The 12,638-nt window shown below is 40.1% G+C and overlaps 3 protein-coding genes across 3 annotated transcripts; 2 read left to right on the forward strand and 1 right to left on the reverse strand.

The window, feature by feature from the left end:
* Window positions 1–742: 742 nt before the first annotated feature.
* LMH87_000728 (uncharacterized protein) lies at window positions 743–3,520 on the forward strand (the record flags this gene model as incomplete). Its single annotated transcript, XM_056198687.1, has 1 exon — window positions 743–3,520. The coding sequence occupies one exon, from the start codon at window positions 743–745 to the stop codon at window positions 3,518–3,520; it is 2,778 nt and encodes a 925-aa protein (XP_056055611.1).
* Window positions 3,521–3,852: 332 nt separating this feature from the next.
* On the forward strand, window positions 3,853–4,128 carry LMH87_000729 (uncharacterized protein; the record flags this gene model as incomplete). Its single annotated transcript, XM_056198688.1, has 1 exon — window positions 3,853–4,128. One exon carries the CDS (start codon window positions 3,853–3,855, stop codon window positions 4,126–4,128), a length of 276 nt encoding a protein of 91 aa, XP_056055612.1.
* A 5,665-nt stretch (window positions 4,129–9,793) lies between these two features.
* Window positions 9,794–12,429, reverse strand: LMH87_000730 (uncharacterized protein; the record flags this gene model as incomplete). Its single annotated transcript, XM_056198689.1, has 3 exons — window positions 9,794–11,099; window positions 11,158–12,316; window positions 12,381–12,429. The coding sequence occupies 3 exons, from the start codon at window positions 12,427–12,429 to the stop codon at window positions 9,794–9,796; spliced, it is 2,514 nt and encodes an 837-aa protein (XP_056055613.1).
* Between the last annotated feature and the right edge of the window lie 209 nt (window positions 12,430–12,638).

Raw genomic sequence — 12,638 nt, forward strand, 5'->3', positions numbered from 1 at the left:
AGAAATAAAATCTGCCCAAATGCAATGGGACAGAATAAAATATTCTGAAGTACTCTGTCTTTGAAGAGCGGTACATCTGAGATCACCCACTTGGTGCGGCAAGGCAGGGAAAGTGCGGGCACTTGACAGCCGCCGAACGATGGGGCCAAAAAATGGTGTCCGAAGGGCCAGATATTCTGCTCCTCCGTGGCGAATTCAGACGAATTCTTTAGTATTGTTCTTTTTGCTTGCAATCATCAGACGACCGATGAGTCAAAAATAAGGTTTCTTGCGTCCTGCATGCTGCCTGCTGCCCTGGGCAACCAGAGGCTCAGGGGCAGTTTCTCGCCACCCGACAGCGCCTGGAGGGTCCGCTGGAGGGCACCCAGGTCCCCTATAAGAGCGCTGTAGCAGAAATCGCATTGAAGACCCGAAATGGCCAAATCCCCTCTTGGACCCTCATCGCGACGAGGTTGTCGTGGAAATTCGACGTCATTGATGAGGCCTGCGGGCGCACGCGTCCATCAAGCGCGACGCCCCACAGCGCGATAGAGTGATCGTCTCGAGACATAACTAAAGTCTGTCGTGTCTCACCTTTCTCTCCTCCTTCATCATCACAACGCTTTCCCAAGATTCTTTCAGACACTGTCAAATCACTTTCCAAACACTGCAATTTGCTTTCCAAGCACAAACAAAACCAACCGAAACCACGATCACATCCATTTGTCTAAAATGCACAATGGCCTTTTTCATGAGTTCAACCATGGACAACCGTCCTAGATCCCGCCGTTCCAACGCATCGCGTGGTTCGTCTCGCAACGCGAGCCCTCATGCTGCCGATGCCTCTTCTTCCACCGTGGCTGCTCCAGTCACCAATAACAACGCCTCCCAAGCTGCTCTCAGACAGCATTTTCAGGAAGTCGAATCAAGCTTCCTCCCCACGCTTTCTCCAGTTCCAACAGCCCCCGCAAAAGGCCAGCCGGCCACCGATGACACCTTCCTCTTTGATTCTCCCCAGAAAATCGACCTACCACACCTGCCCGCCTTACGCCGCAACGAAGAGCCAGACTCCGCCTCGCTCGACCGCGAAATCTCCCAACTCGAGGAGTTTGACTCTCCTCTCAAGGCCGCCGCACGCTACAATGAAGAGCCAGACTCCGCCTCGCTCGACCGCAGAATCTCCCAGCTCGAGGAATTCGACTCGTCTCCTCTCAAGGCCGCCGTTGCCCGAACCATCGAGCGTGTCCTGACTGAACAGCAAGCCAAAAATGTTCACGTCCCCGATTCAGTCGCCGATGAGCTTAAGGAGTCTCTGGCCGATGAGTTCGAAAAGTCTATGATCGAGGAGTATATGCGCAATTCTATGGACCAAGACATTAAGGAGTCTATTTCCGGGGAGTTGAGGCGGACAATGGCCGAAGAAATTAAGGAATCCGAGGCGGACGAGTTTAAGTTTCAGTCCGCTCTGGAATATCCCGCCAATAAGCGCCATATCCCCGACACACTCAGGGGCCTTACGCTGAAGGAGCAGAACAGCACAATCGAAAGGCTTTCCAAACAAAATTTCGATCTGAAGCTCAAAGTCTCTTTCCTCACCAAGCGCCTCGGCGACACGTCAGACGAAAACGTCAATGCAACCCTGGCAGCCAATGTTGAGCTCAACAATCGAGTGTCAATGCTTCAGAGCGACAACAAGGTTCTACGCAAACAGATCAAGGAGCTCCGGAAGCGTATCGAGGAAGACGAAGACCGCCCTAGCACTAGTGGTTCCGGCTCCGACCAACCAAGCGATCGAGAGCAAGAGCTCCTCAAACATGTGTTCTACCTTGAACAGCAACTCGAAAAGGTCACGATCAGGAATGAGACGCTGGAGGCTAGCATGGCCAGCACTCTTCACGTCGTCGAGCAAGTCCGCCACGACAACTCTGAGCTGCGTCGCGATCTCGGCGCTCAGACCTCGATGCTTACGTCACGCAACCGCGAGGGGGAAATTCTTCGACAGCAAATCGAGGAGCTCAAATTCGCCCAAGGAGGTAGCGGCCCCGTCTCAACAGCTGACAGCATCCTCGAGCGGTCCGCATCGAGAGCTGGAGCTCGTCGCTCGCCCCCTAGTTCCCACACTCTGCTCACCGCAGCCCAAGATGCTGAGCGTGAGGATTTGGAGAACAGACTTGCCCGAGCCAGAGATGGCATGAACGAGGTCAAGCTGAAGAATCACGAATTGGAACGTGAGATTGAATTGTGCATGACCGACTTTGAAAAACAAGTCGAGAGGGCCAAGGCGGCTAAGGACTATGCCGACTCTCTTGTGCCACAACTCAATGTCGCCGTGAACGACTGTCTCGCATTGCAATCAGAGCGCAGCGCAGCGGAAGGCGAACGCGACACTGCACGTGCTGAACGCGACCAGATTGCAGCCGAGTTCGAATCGCTCCAAGACCAAGCGCAAGCAGAACTCGACACTTTGGACCTGGAGATCGAAGAGCTGCAAGCTCAACTTGCCGATCGCGACCGGGATTTCAATGCCCTCCAGATCTCGATGCGGGATATCAGCGAAAAAGTCATTGCTTTCGAAGACGACACGCACAAGAAGAACCGGATGATACAGAGACTCGAGGCTGAACTGGACTCAGCTAACCGCGAACTGGGAGCCTACGAGCAGAAACTTGCCGAGGAGTCGGAAAAGAACCGCCGACTGTCGGTGCAGCAAGAATCTTTGCAGAGCGAAATTGCCTTTTTGCGTGAGGAGCAGGAAGCTGACAAGATTCGCATTGGCAATCTGGAGACAACCGTGGCCGATGAAAAGGACAGGGCCAAGGAACTCGACGAGCGCCTTCAGCAGGAGCGCACCCAGCGCGAAATGGTCGCCAACCAGGAGAAGCAGCAAGTGCAACAATTTGTCAACGAGCTCAACCGCGAGGCATCCGACGCCAAAGACGAGGCTAGAAGGCTGCGTAAGAATCTGACTTCGCGCGAGACCGAGGCAAAAGTGTGGAAGGAGCGCCTGCAAGAGCTGGAAGACAATCTCCGCAACGCGCTGGGAGACCTCAACATCACTAGAACTGGCTTTGTTGAGTCCATCACCAAGATGCAACGAGAGCATGAGAGGACTCTCCGGAAACTCGACATGGCCAAGGCATCGGTCGCCGAGAAGGACCGCACCGTCCGACACCGCGACAACGCCATTGAGCAGTTCGCCATGGACACCCGGAAGAATGCCCACCGCATGGAGAAACTGGAGCGAATGGAGATCGCATACCAGAAGCTCAAGGTCGACTACGAGACGCTCAAGACGGCGAACGACGTCCGCGCCAGAGCAGCCGCGAAGAGCAGCACGGGTAGCTGCCCATCGCCCAGCGTCCACCGCGGCCCCGGCGAGCGTGACAAGCCTCTAATGATGAGACTTAAGGCGATGGAGACGAAGCTTCTCGCGGAAAGGGAGGCAAGGACTCAGGACAGGGAGATGGCGCGCGGGCGCCTTGCCACTCTTGAGGCGGAGAACAAGGGCCTGAGAGGCAAAGTGGCTCGTCGCCACGAGTAAAATTATGATTATCATTATACGGCGTTTTCATGGGGCATTGTTATTATCATCACGACTAATGTATTATTAATGATAACGAACTTTTTGTAAAAAACAAAGAATCTCTTTATACCAGTCTATTACCTCCATCTTGACCTCGTGATACCACTGCTACCACTGCTACCACTGCTAACATTCTTGCCTCTGTTGCCACTCTTGCTCCGGTTGTCGCTAATGCCTCTATTGCTTCTATTGCCTCTACTGCTTCTGTTGCCACTGGTGCCACGGGTGCCTCTGCTGCCTCAGCGTGGGAATCCGAACTGGATGGCGAACGACGACGAGCCTAGCTCTGGATGTCGAGCGCTCGAGGATGCTGTTCTGTTGCCGGTGATGCCACTACTGCCTCTGCTGCCGCTGCCGCCACTACTGCCACTGCTACCGCTGATGGTACTGATGGTACTGATGCCTCTGTCGTCGATGGTGCCACTGTCACCGCTGTCGCCGGTGATACCTCTAATGCCGCTGCCGCTGCTGCCGCTGCCGCTGCCGCTGGTGATGTCTCTGATGCTGCTATCGCCTTTATTGTCGTGAATGCCGCAATTAGCTCTATTGCCGCTGATTTCGCTTAATCCCGCTAATTCCGCTAATTCTATTAATTTCGTCGATTCCATTAATTCTGTTAATTCTATTAATTCCAACTATTAATACTAACGTCGGCCACCCCTGAGCCGTCACCCCCCCTGACCGTCAGCCTCAACGCACCCACTCTATCACTATAACCACCTTTTAGTAACCGCGTTTTCTTATATAATAATATTTATTCTCTATTAATTTTGGTGTTATTTAATTGCTATAAGTAATTATACCTAGGAAAGCCTAAATAATACCCTATAAGACGTTTATAGTAGTGTTAGTATCTCTATAAGCGCAAAGCGATAGGGAATTCCTCAGATAACACTATCTGGTCGCGTTAATAGCTGTACTGACTAAGAGGAGGCCTTTAAGCCTTATTAACGCCTTTTAAAGGCTTAGGAAAGGCATCTCTGCCACTAGATCCTTATATAAGACGCCCTAGGCAACCCTCTAACACACATATAAGTTAGAGAGATAGTAGGTAAGATTATTTAATCTAGAGGCGATAAAGAACTAATTAGTAGGAACTAGTTAGAAGGCTTTTTATACTATAACTTAGAGGTTAAGACTTTAAAAGGTAAGAGAATTAATCTAAAGAGAGTTAATAGAGCCTTAACTAATACTATTAAGAAATTCTTTTACTTTCTTACTATTCTTACTATTAAAGATATCTAATTAGTATAATAATATAATATAGATAAGATAGGCCTTATAATAGGCTAAGGAGATAATAGCCTTATATTAGAGTTAGCTATAAAGAAAATAGCTATTAAGAAATAATCTAAGCTATATTATTAGAGTATAATTTTTAAGTATATCTTAGCTACTAGCTAGAAGTTTAACCTACTAATTATCTTTTAAAGAAAGACTATATAATAGTAGTAGTTTCCTAATAACTTAAAGCTTTTTAAGAAGTAAAACTTTAATACTTTTAATAAAGGCTAGATAAATAATACTATTACTATCTACTAGCTTAAGATAATCTTTATCTTAAAGATAATAATAAAGAAACCTTCTTACTAGTTATTAGTTATTAATAGTTATAAAAGTTATTATATAACTAAATTTCTATATAAATATTATATTAATAATATCTTTATCCTTTTCTTACCTACTTATAACTCTTATATCCTTTAACCTCTTAATATAGCTATCTTTAGCCTAGTTAAAACCTATTATTACTAGCAGGTTAATTACTAACCTTATACCTCTAACTTAACACTAATTAGAAAGTAAATATTCTTTAAGTGTTATATAAAGACTTAAAAGCTTAGGATAACTTTAAAAAATATAATTATAGGCTAGAGGGTGTTAGGGCTATAATTAGAGAATACTATAAAGCTACTTATAAGCCTATTACTAGTTTATAAGCCTTTACTACGCCTAATTATACTAAAAATATAATTAGAGTAGCTTCTTAATTATATAAACATACTATTAAATAGATAATATATAAAGAGGTTATTTTTTAACCTTTTAGCTAATAAGAAGGACTCTCTAATAGTGTGTCTTATTATAAAGAAGATATAGAAGAGATTTAATATATAAGATAGTATTATCGCCACTTTAGAGACTGATTTTATTAGGCTTTAAGAGAAAAATAAACAGGCTATAGTATAGAAGCGTACTTAGGTTCTCCTAAGCCTAAATAACTTATTTATTAAAGTTATAGACGTAGAAATAATATATTACTAGCTTAATATATAACTACTTAATACCTATAAGTCTAGTATAATTAATTTAAAGGAATTTAAATTATATAATAATAAGGCTATTAAGACTTAATTTTCTAATAATAATTTATATTTATTTAGTTATATTATAAGGCATTAAAGTGGTATAGTTATGTCGCGTTAAGGCTAACGGTTAGGGGGGGTGATAGCTCAGGGGTGGCCGACGTTACACCTTCGCGACCCGATCCCGCTACTTGCCCGTAGCGCCCCTAATATTAGGTTAAAACCTGAAAATAAGTATTATAATTAAAAGATTATATTAAATTACCCCTAGAGATAATAATAGCTAATAACCACTATATCTTTAAGGTAGGTATAATAGCTTTAACTTAAAAAGGGGGTAATATATTAATATCTAACCCCTAATAGACCACTTAGACTAGGAATATACTATAAGTAAGTTAGGTATTAAACCTTAATATAATTAGAACTAAAAATAAACTCTTTCTTTTAATACTAACTTACCTTTATAAATAAAGTAAAGCCCTCTTTAAGAACCTATATATTAAGCTAATTAAATAAAGCCTAACCCTAATATATAATTTAACTAAATCTATTAAATTTATAACCTTATTTATATTAAAAATTATTACTAAAATAATTAAATAACTTTAATTAACTTAATTTTAAGTTATAACTATTATATAAAATAATAATAAACTAAAAATAATAAACTAATAATAGTAAAATATTATATCTTTATAATAAAAATAGTTTTAACCTAATATATTTAAAAGATTATAATATAGTTTATAAGCGAGCGGGCTATCTTAGTAAGTAGGCCACTTTATATTATTTTTTAATTAATTATATTTAAACTCTATTAACTTAATAAGATAAAATAGTTTTAACTCTAAATAAAAAAGATATTATTAACACCCTTAAGGCTTTAAAAAAAGACCTTATACTATTACTTTAAAGTATAGCTTATATTTATAATATACTATAAATAATACTAATATATTATTAATAAGAATAATTAAGCTAAGCTAATATAATAATATACTTTTAAAAATTAATAAATAAAGAAGAAGATCTTCTTATTTAGTATATTCTTAATTTAGATATATAATCTTAGCTATCTTACCTATATAATATAGAAGTTATAACTAACTACCTACTAGAGCTTAAATATAATATTCTAGTTAAAAGGTACTAGTTTATAAACTTTATTAGGTAATACTTAGAACTTATTATATATTTATTATATTAAATTAACTATTAAAGAGTCTAATATAAAGATCTAAAGTAATATTAAGACTAGTTTTAGCTTATAGAAAATACTATTATAAAATATAGTATATAAAGGGGGGAGATTTATAACTTTAATAAGATAGGCTTTATAATAAGCTAAATATTATCTAAAATAGTTATTATAGATATAGAAAGATATTAAAAAGGTTAGAAAATATAATAAGGAAATTATACTTAGATAATAATAATAAAATATATTAGTATAACTAATATTATTATTCCTCTATTTATTATTATTATAGGTAAAACCTATCTCTCCTTTTAGTATAAAAATAGCTTTTTATCTTATAATTAGACTATTTTTATTATTAAAAATAGATAGACTATAAATAAGAAGTATTTAAAATAGCTTAAATATTTTAATCTATATATAAAGACTAAAAGAATTAGTAAATATAAATAATTAATCCTTAATAGGTATAAAAGCTATTATTTTATAGATTTTAAGTTATATTATAAAGTAAATAATATAATTATATTATATATACTTACCTATTTATTATATATACTCTAACTATTAGATATTATCTATTTTTAGCTATTAAAATATATATATAGTAATATAATTAATAATCTAATATATACTAAAACTACCTATATTATTAAAGAAGAATTTTTCCTTATAGTTTACTTAGTATATAAAGCTTTTATAACTAAATTAAATATTTTTAGTAGTTTTTAGGGTATTAAGATTTATCCTTTTAATTTAAAATATATTATTTTATAGCTTAATATAAAGTTATAGACTTTATTACCTTTTAGTACTACTAATAGTTAAGAACTTCCTTAGCTTCTAAAAACCCCTAATAACCTAATAGAGGCTCTATTTTAAATAGAATATATTAAAAAAAGGATAAGGATCTATTAGAGTAGCTCTCTAAGTAAAATTATTATAAATATCTCTTAATTATTAAAGTATATAATAAAAGTAATATAATAGATAGTATTAATATAAGAATAAATTAATAAACTAGAGGTAGTAAATATATAACTTTCTTAGTGCTAATATATATAAAAAAAACACTTATAAACTAAAAGATCTTTTACTCTAAAGGCTAGTAAAAATTTAGTTATTTAGTTATAAAGAAAGGGTAAAAGAAGATATAATAAGTCTAAAAGTCTAGGTCTATTAATATAGTCTAAGCTATACTATTAGTATTATAGTAATTATAGTAAAATTAGCTATAATTTTAGGATATATAAAAAGGTAATAGAAATCACTTTTTTAGATAATTATAATTAATTTTTATTAATTAGATTTTATTTTAGTTTATTAAAGTATATTTTTTATTATAAGGTCCTAGAAGGTAGCCTACTCACTTAGGTGGCCTACTTACTTATAAACTATATTAGTCTTCTTTTATAATAATAATAATAATATAAAGAACTACCCTCTAATAGAGACTATAAAGATAATAAACTAGAATTTAAAAGAAGATATAATAAGAGTTATTAAATAGCTCTTTTTTAAAAATAATATCTTTAAAAAAGAGCTATTTAATTAGTTATATTTAAAATAAGTAATAAATTAAAGATACTTTTAGTCTAAAAGTAACTTTATCTTATTAAATCTACTTATTATAAACTAGCCTTATAGCTACTATAGGTAAGTGTTATAATAGTTATTAATTCTCTTAAAAAGAGAAGAAAGAAGAAAGGAGGGGGAGGCTCTCTCTCTCTCCCTCTCCCCTAATCTAGCTCGTTATTACGGGTTAGACCCTAAAGGAGACTTAGGCTGAAGCCCTTATTATATTATCATAATAAGGTAGACCGTGACTATACGGTCACGATACCTATATCTAATAGTTACCTACTTAATCACACTATAATTAGTATATTAATAATATTTTAAGATAGATCTAGGGGATCTCTCCTCTTAATTCTTTAATTCTTCCTCTTTATACTAAGATCGTTTAGATAGATTAAATAAATCATCTAAACCCTTATACTTATAATCTACACTATAGAGTAAGTACGATCTACGCCTAATACGAGAGCTTACTAAGCTCGTATATTAAGTCCCTAGGGAGCGGGTAAAGCCTAAATCCTTCACACTACTTTATAATTATAAAAAGTATAAATATAATAGATCTCTTTTAAGATATTATTATAAATATTAGGAAGTAATATAAAGTGGCCTAGAAAGGCGGCTATATAGCGCCTATAAGCTCTCTAGTCGAAGCCTTATAGTCATATAACCACACTAGATCACTAGAGCGAGTAAGCTAGTAAGCTATAAAGGGATTATAGGAGTAAGTAAGCTAGTAATCTAAGGAATATAATAGAGAGGTAAACCATTATATAAAGAAAGAGGATTATAGTTAGTCTAGATAGTTTAGATCTCTATTAATTAATTTAAGTAATAGTTTCACTATTAAGAGTTCTACTTTTAATAAACGCCTATAATACTACTTAACGTGCTACCCTATAGCTTTAAGCCTGACTTACTCTCTAAGAAATAGACCTACTGTGACTTAGTAAAGAAGCTATCGTTACAACGACCTGCAAGCACGTCAAGATCTTGCCAGCAGGCAGTGCAACGGGCCCGAGGGGGTGGCGCTTCAAATTGTCGCCATAAATGTGCAATATCGCGTTCAGTTTTAAAACTAGCTTGATAAAGCACTATGTAGGCAGTCTTCAAATAGATCAAATCAAGATAGATCGGACTGGGAGACTAATCGATGTCGTACAGCTCCACCTCGTCCGCCCGAGACATGGCATCATCATACAACGACTCCAGTTCTTCCTCTTGTGATGTCTCCGTCAAACCCCCTCCAATTTCTGCAGATTCAGCCGTATTGAAGCTGGGGACTGCGTCGACATAGTTCTCTCCGGTATCAGACTCCTGTGCGGCGTCTTCATTCTGCGCCACAGCGCCTGCCCCTTCATTGCCACCGTCGCCTTCGTCCGGGTTATCGCCCCTGCTATTTCCAGTGTTACCGTCGTCATTGCTTCCATTGTTACCGCCAAACCCAACCGGCGGTTCCCCCCCATCTGTGCTTCCTTCGCTGGAGGAAGATGCAGCAATGCTCAATGGAATGTCGAAATTTCGCATATAGCGCTCTTCTACATCCGGAATGTCATTGGCAGCGTCCGCTCCAATCGGATCAGGGTCGTTGTCTTCTGTCTCCGGAGCAAGTATAGCAAACAAGTCGCGTGGATCACGGCCATCAACTGGCGTCCGGTCGCGAAGAACGGTTCGAACCCATATTGTAAGGGCACCTGGCTGACCGTATATTTTTTCTCCGTTTACAGCCCTTAAAACGCTCTCGTGCTTTTGAAGAGCGTGCCTTCTCATGCGTAAGGCCGACTCGTACCTGATGGGGGGTTGTCGGGGCTGTCTGCCGTCCAGCGCGAAGTAGGTGGTCCGCCAGTAATGCTGAAGCCCTCGAACCCGTCTCTTCGAGTTTAGCCACTTTTCTGGCACAAGTAGGCATTCAATGATGCTATGGGAGATTTCCGGCGGAATTTGAGACATAAGGCAGATTTTCTGATAGTCAATTGCTTCCTCCCACCACTCTAGGCTCTGGGGTGGCACAAAACGTGTTGAGCAAACAATGTAGTGAGGATCCACGAGATGTATTTGCATAAACTGAATATAACCAGACCGTGCGGGTTCAGCCAGCGTAGGGGCCTCGAACTTGTGCTGAAGCGTGTTCGGATAAGTCACTATTCGGCCCTCTGGTAGCTTGATAGTACCAAGCTCTTGAAAAGAAGGCGTTTCGCGAGTTCCAGGTTCGAGGGGTTCTGCCATAGCTGGAGGAACAGTAGGGTCGGGAGGCCTACGAGATGGGCCAGCAACCGTCTCTGGAGTCAACTTATGGCATTTCTTCGGTCTGTCCTCCCACGTATTGCGCTTCGTTTCCGTGCGAAATGTGATTCCGCCAGAGACAGGATGGAGGTTCTTTCGGTGCAAGCAGACAAGTGTAGTAGCGACAATTCTCTCATTTCGATTACCGTTGAGATTCCAACATAGGTGCCTATGGGTTTCTTTTTAGAAAAGAATAGTTCATGTTGCCTTGAATGCTGTCGACTTACTGTTTACTATCTGTAGTAACGTTGCCGTTTTCGTCAAGGTTGATAGTTGTAATCTCCACATAGATCTGTAGGCCACGATCTTTGAAACCGTCGCGAAGAGAAACGTTGTCGTAGACTTTTCGCGAGCTAGAGTACCGGCCGTCAAGGGCCATAACTGGATTCCAGCCGCGTTCGTACCAGGCATTTAACGGAATATTGTTTTGCCTGCCATTCGCCCATGCCGAAGACTCGCGGAAGTTGATAGGGCAATAGCATAAGCTAAAAGTACCTGCAGAGCAGGCGGCACATTTGAAAGGCTTTGGCCGGATACGAGAAACACCTCGTGCCAGGGTTTTGTATAGCAAGGTTTGGTTCCAGTCTTCGATAATGCCAGACACGAGATGCTCTAGTGCGGTATAAACAGGCTTGTGCTTGATCGGATGTAAGTTGTTTACTGGCGAAATGATGCTGACATAGGCACCGTCATCTGAAAACCTGACATCAGTAGCCAACCACTGTGATCTCCCTGAGTAGTACGACGGGTGCCCGTTGTTCAAGGCGTCGGGATCCCACGATGACAGCCGACGGATGGCCCCCACTGTCATAGAGTTTAAGAAGTTGTCTAGTGTGATATCTTCACCATCTGTTCGAATAGGTGAAATATCAAAGATAAATGGGAACATCCAAGGCGAAATATGGAGGAATTGCGTGTCGACTTTGAGCTTTGTGATAAAGCCGCTGCCCACCAAGCGGTCAGACTTGCAGACGCGAGAAGCAGAGTCCAAGACGAAAACAGAACGTTGATTCCTGGTAGTAAATTCAGTAGCTTTCCTCTGGAGCTCAAATAAGCACCATTCCCAGAGAGAATTGTTGTCAGGAAAGTAGTTCTCAAAGGCTTCGCTCTTCCACGCCCGACAGGCAGAAAAATCATTGACGAGGGTTTGCCAGTCCTTTCGATCAGTAATATCATTAACGAGTCGCATGATCGCAATCTCAGGCTGACTCAGGCGATCCTGTCTCCAGAGTGAAAATCCATGAGAGAAGTGAAGGTATACATAGCGCTCAAAGTTGATGCTGAGATTAACTCCTGGGACGTGATGTGCCCCCCCAAGATTCTTCCGCTCGACGAAGCTCTCAGCGCGACGACGAACGGAACCATTGTCTATTTCTTTTCTTTCCACTGCAAATAGAACAATATTAGTTATTGAGAATGCCAGAGTATGTAGGGGATGATCAAGACAAACATCGGCCGTGTTGGAACGACACACTCAGATTGACGCCCCAGCTGGTCATGGTGCCGACAGCTAGGTAGTGGGATGCAGACAAGGCCTTGAAGGTGTCTGGGACTGGTTTTCAAAAGATGAGAGGTATATTAGTGTCACAGAAATATAATTCAAGTGCAATAGCGTGCATATGTATCATCAAGAAGCTCTGTGTGGATTTTTCTGTCTCGAAGTTGCGTTGGTTGGTTGGCTCGCTCTCAAGCGGCAGGCCGGGCCTGG

Source organism: Akanthomyces muscarius, chromosome 6, assembly GCF_028009165.1.
Source record: "Akanthomyces muscarius strain Ve6 chromosome 6, whole genome shotgun sequence".
Lineage (NCBI taxonomy): Eukaryota > Fungi > Ascomycota > Sordariomycetes > Hypocreales > Cordycipitaceae > Akanthomyces > Akanthomyces muscarius.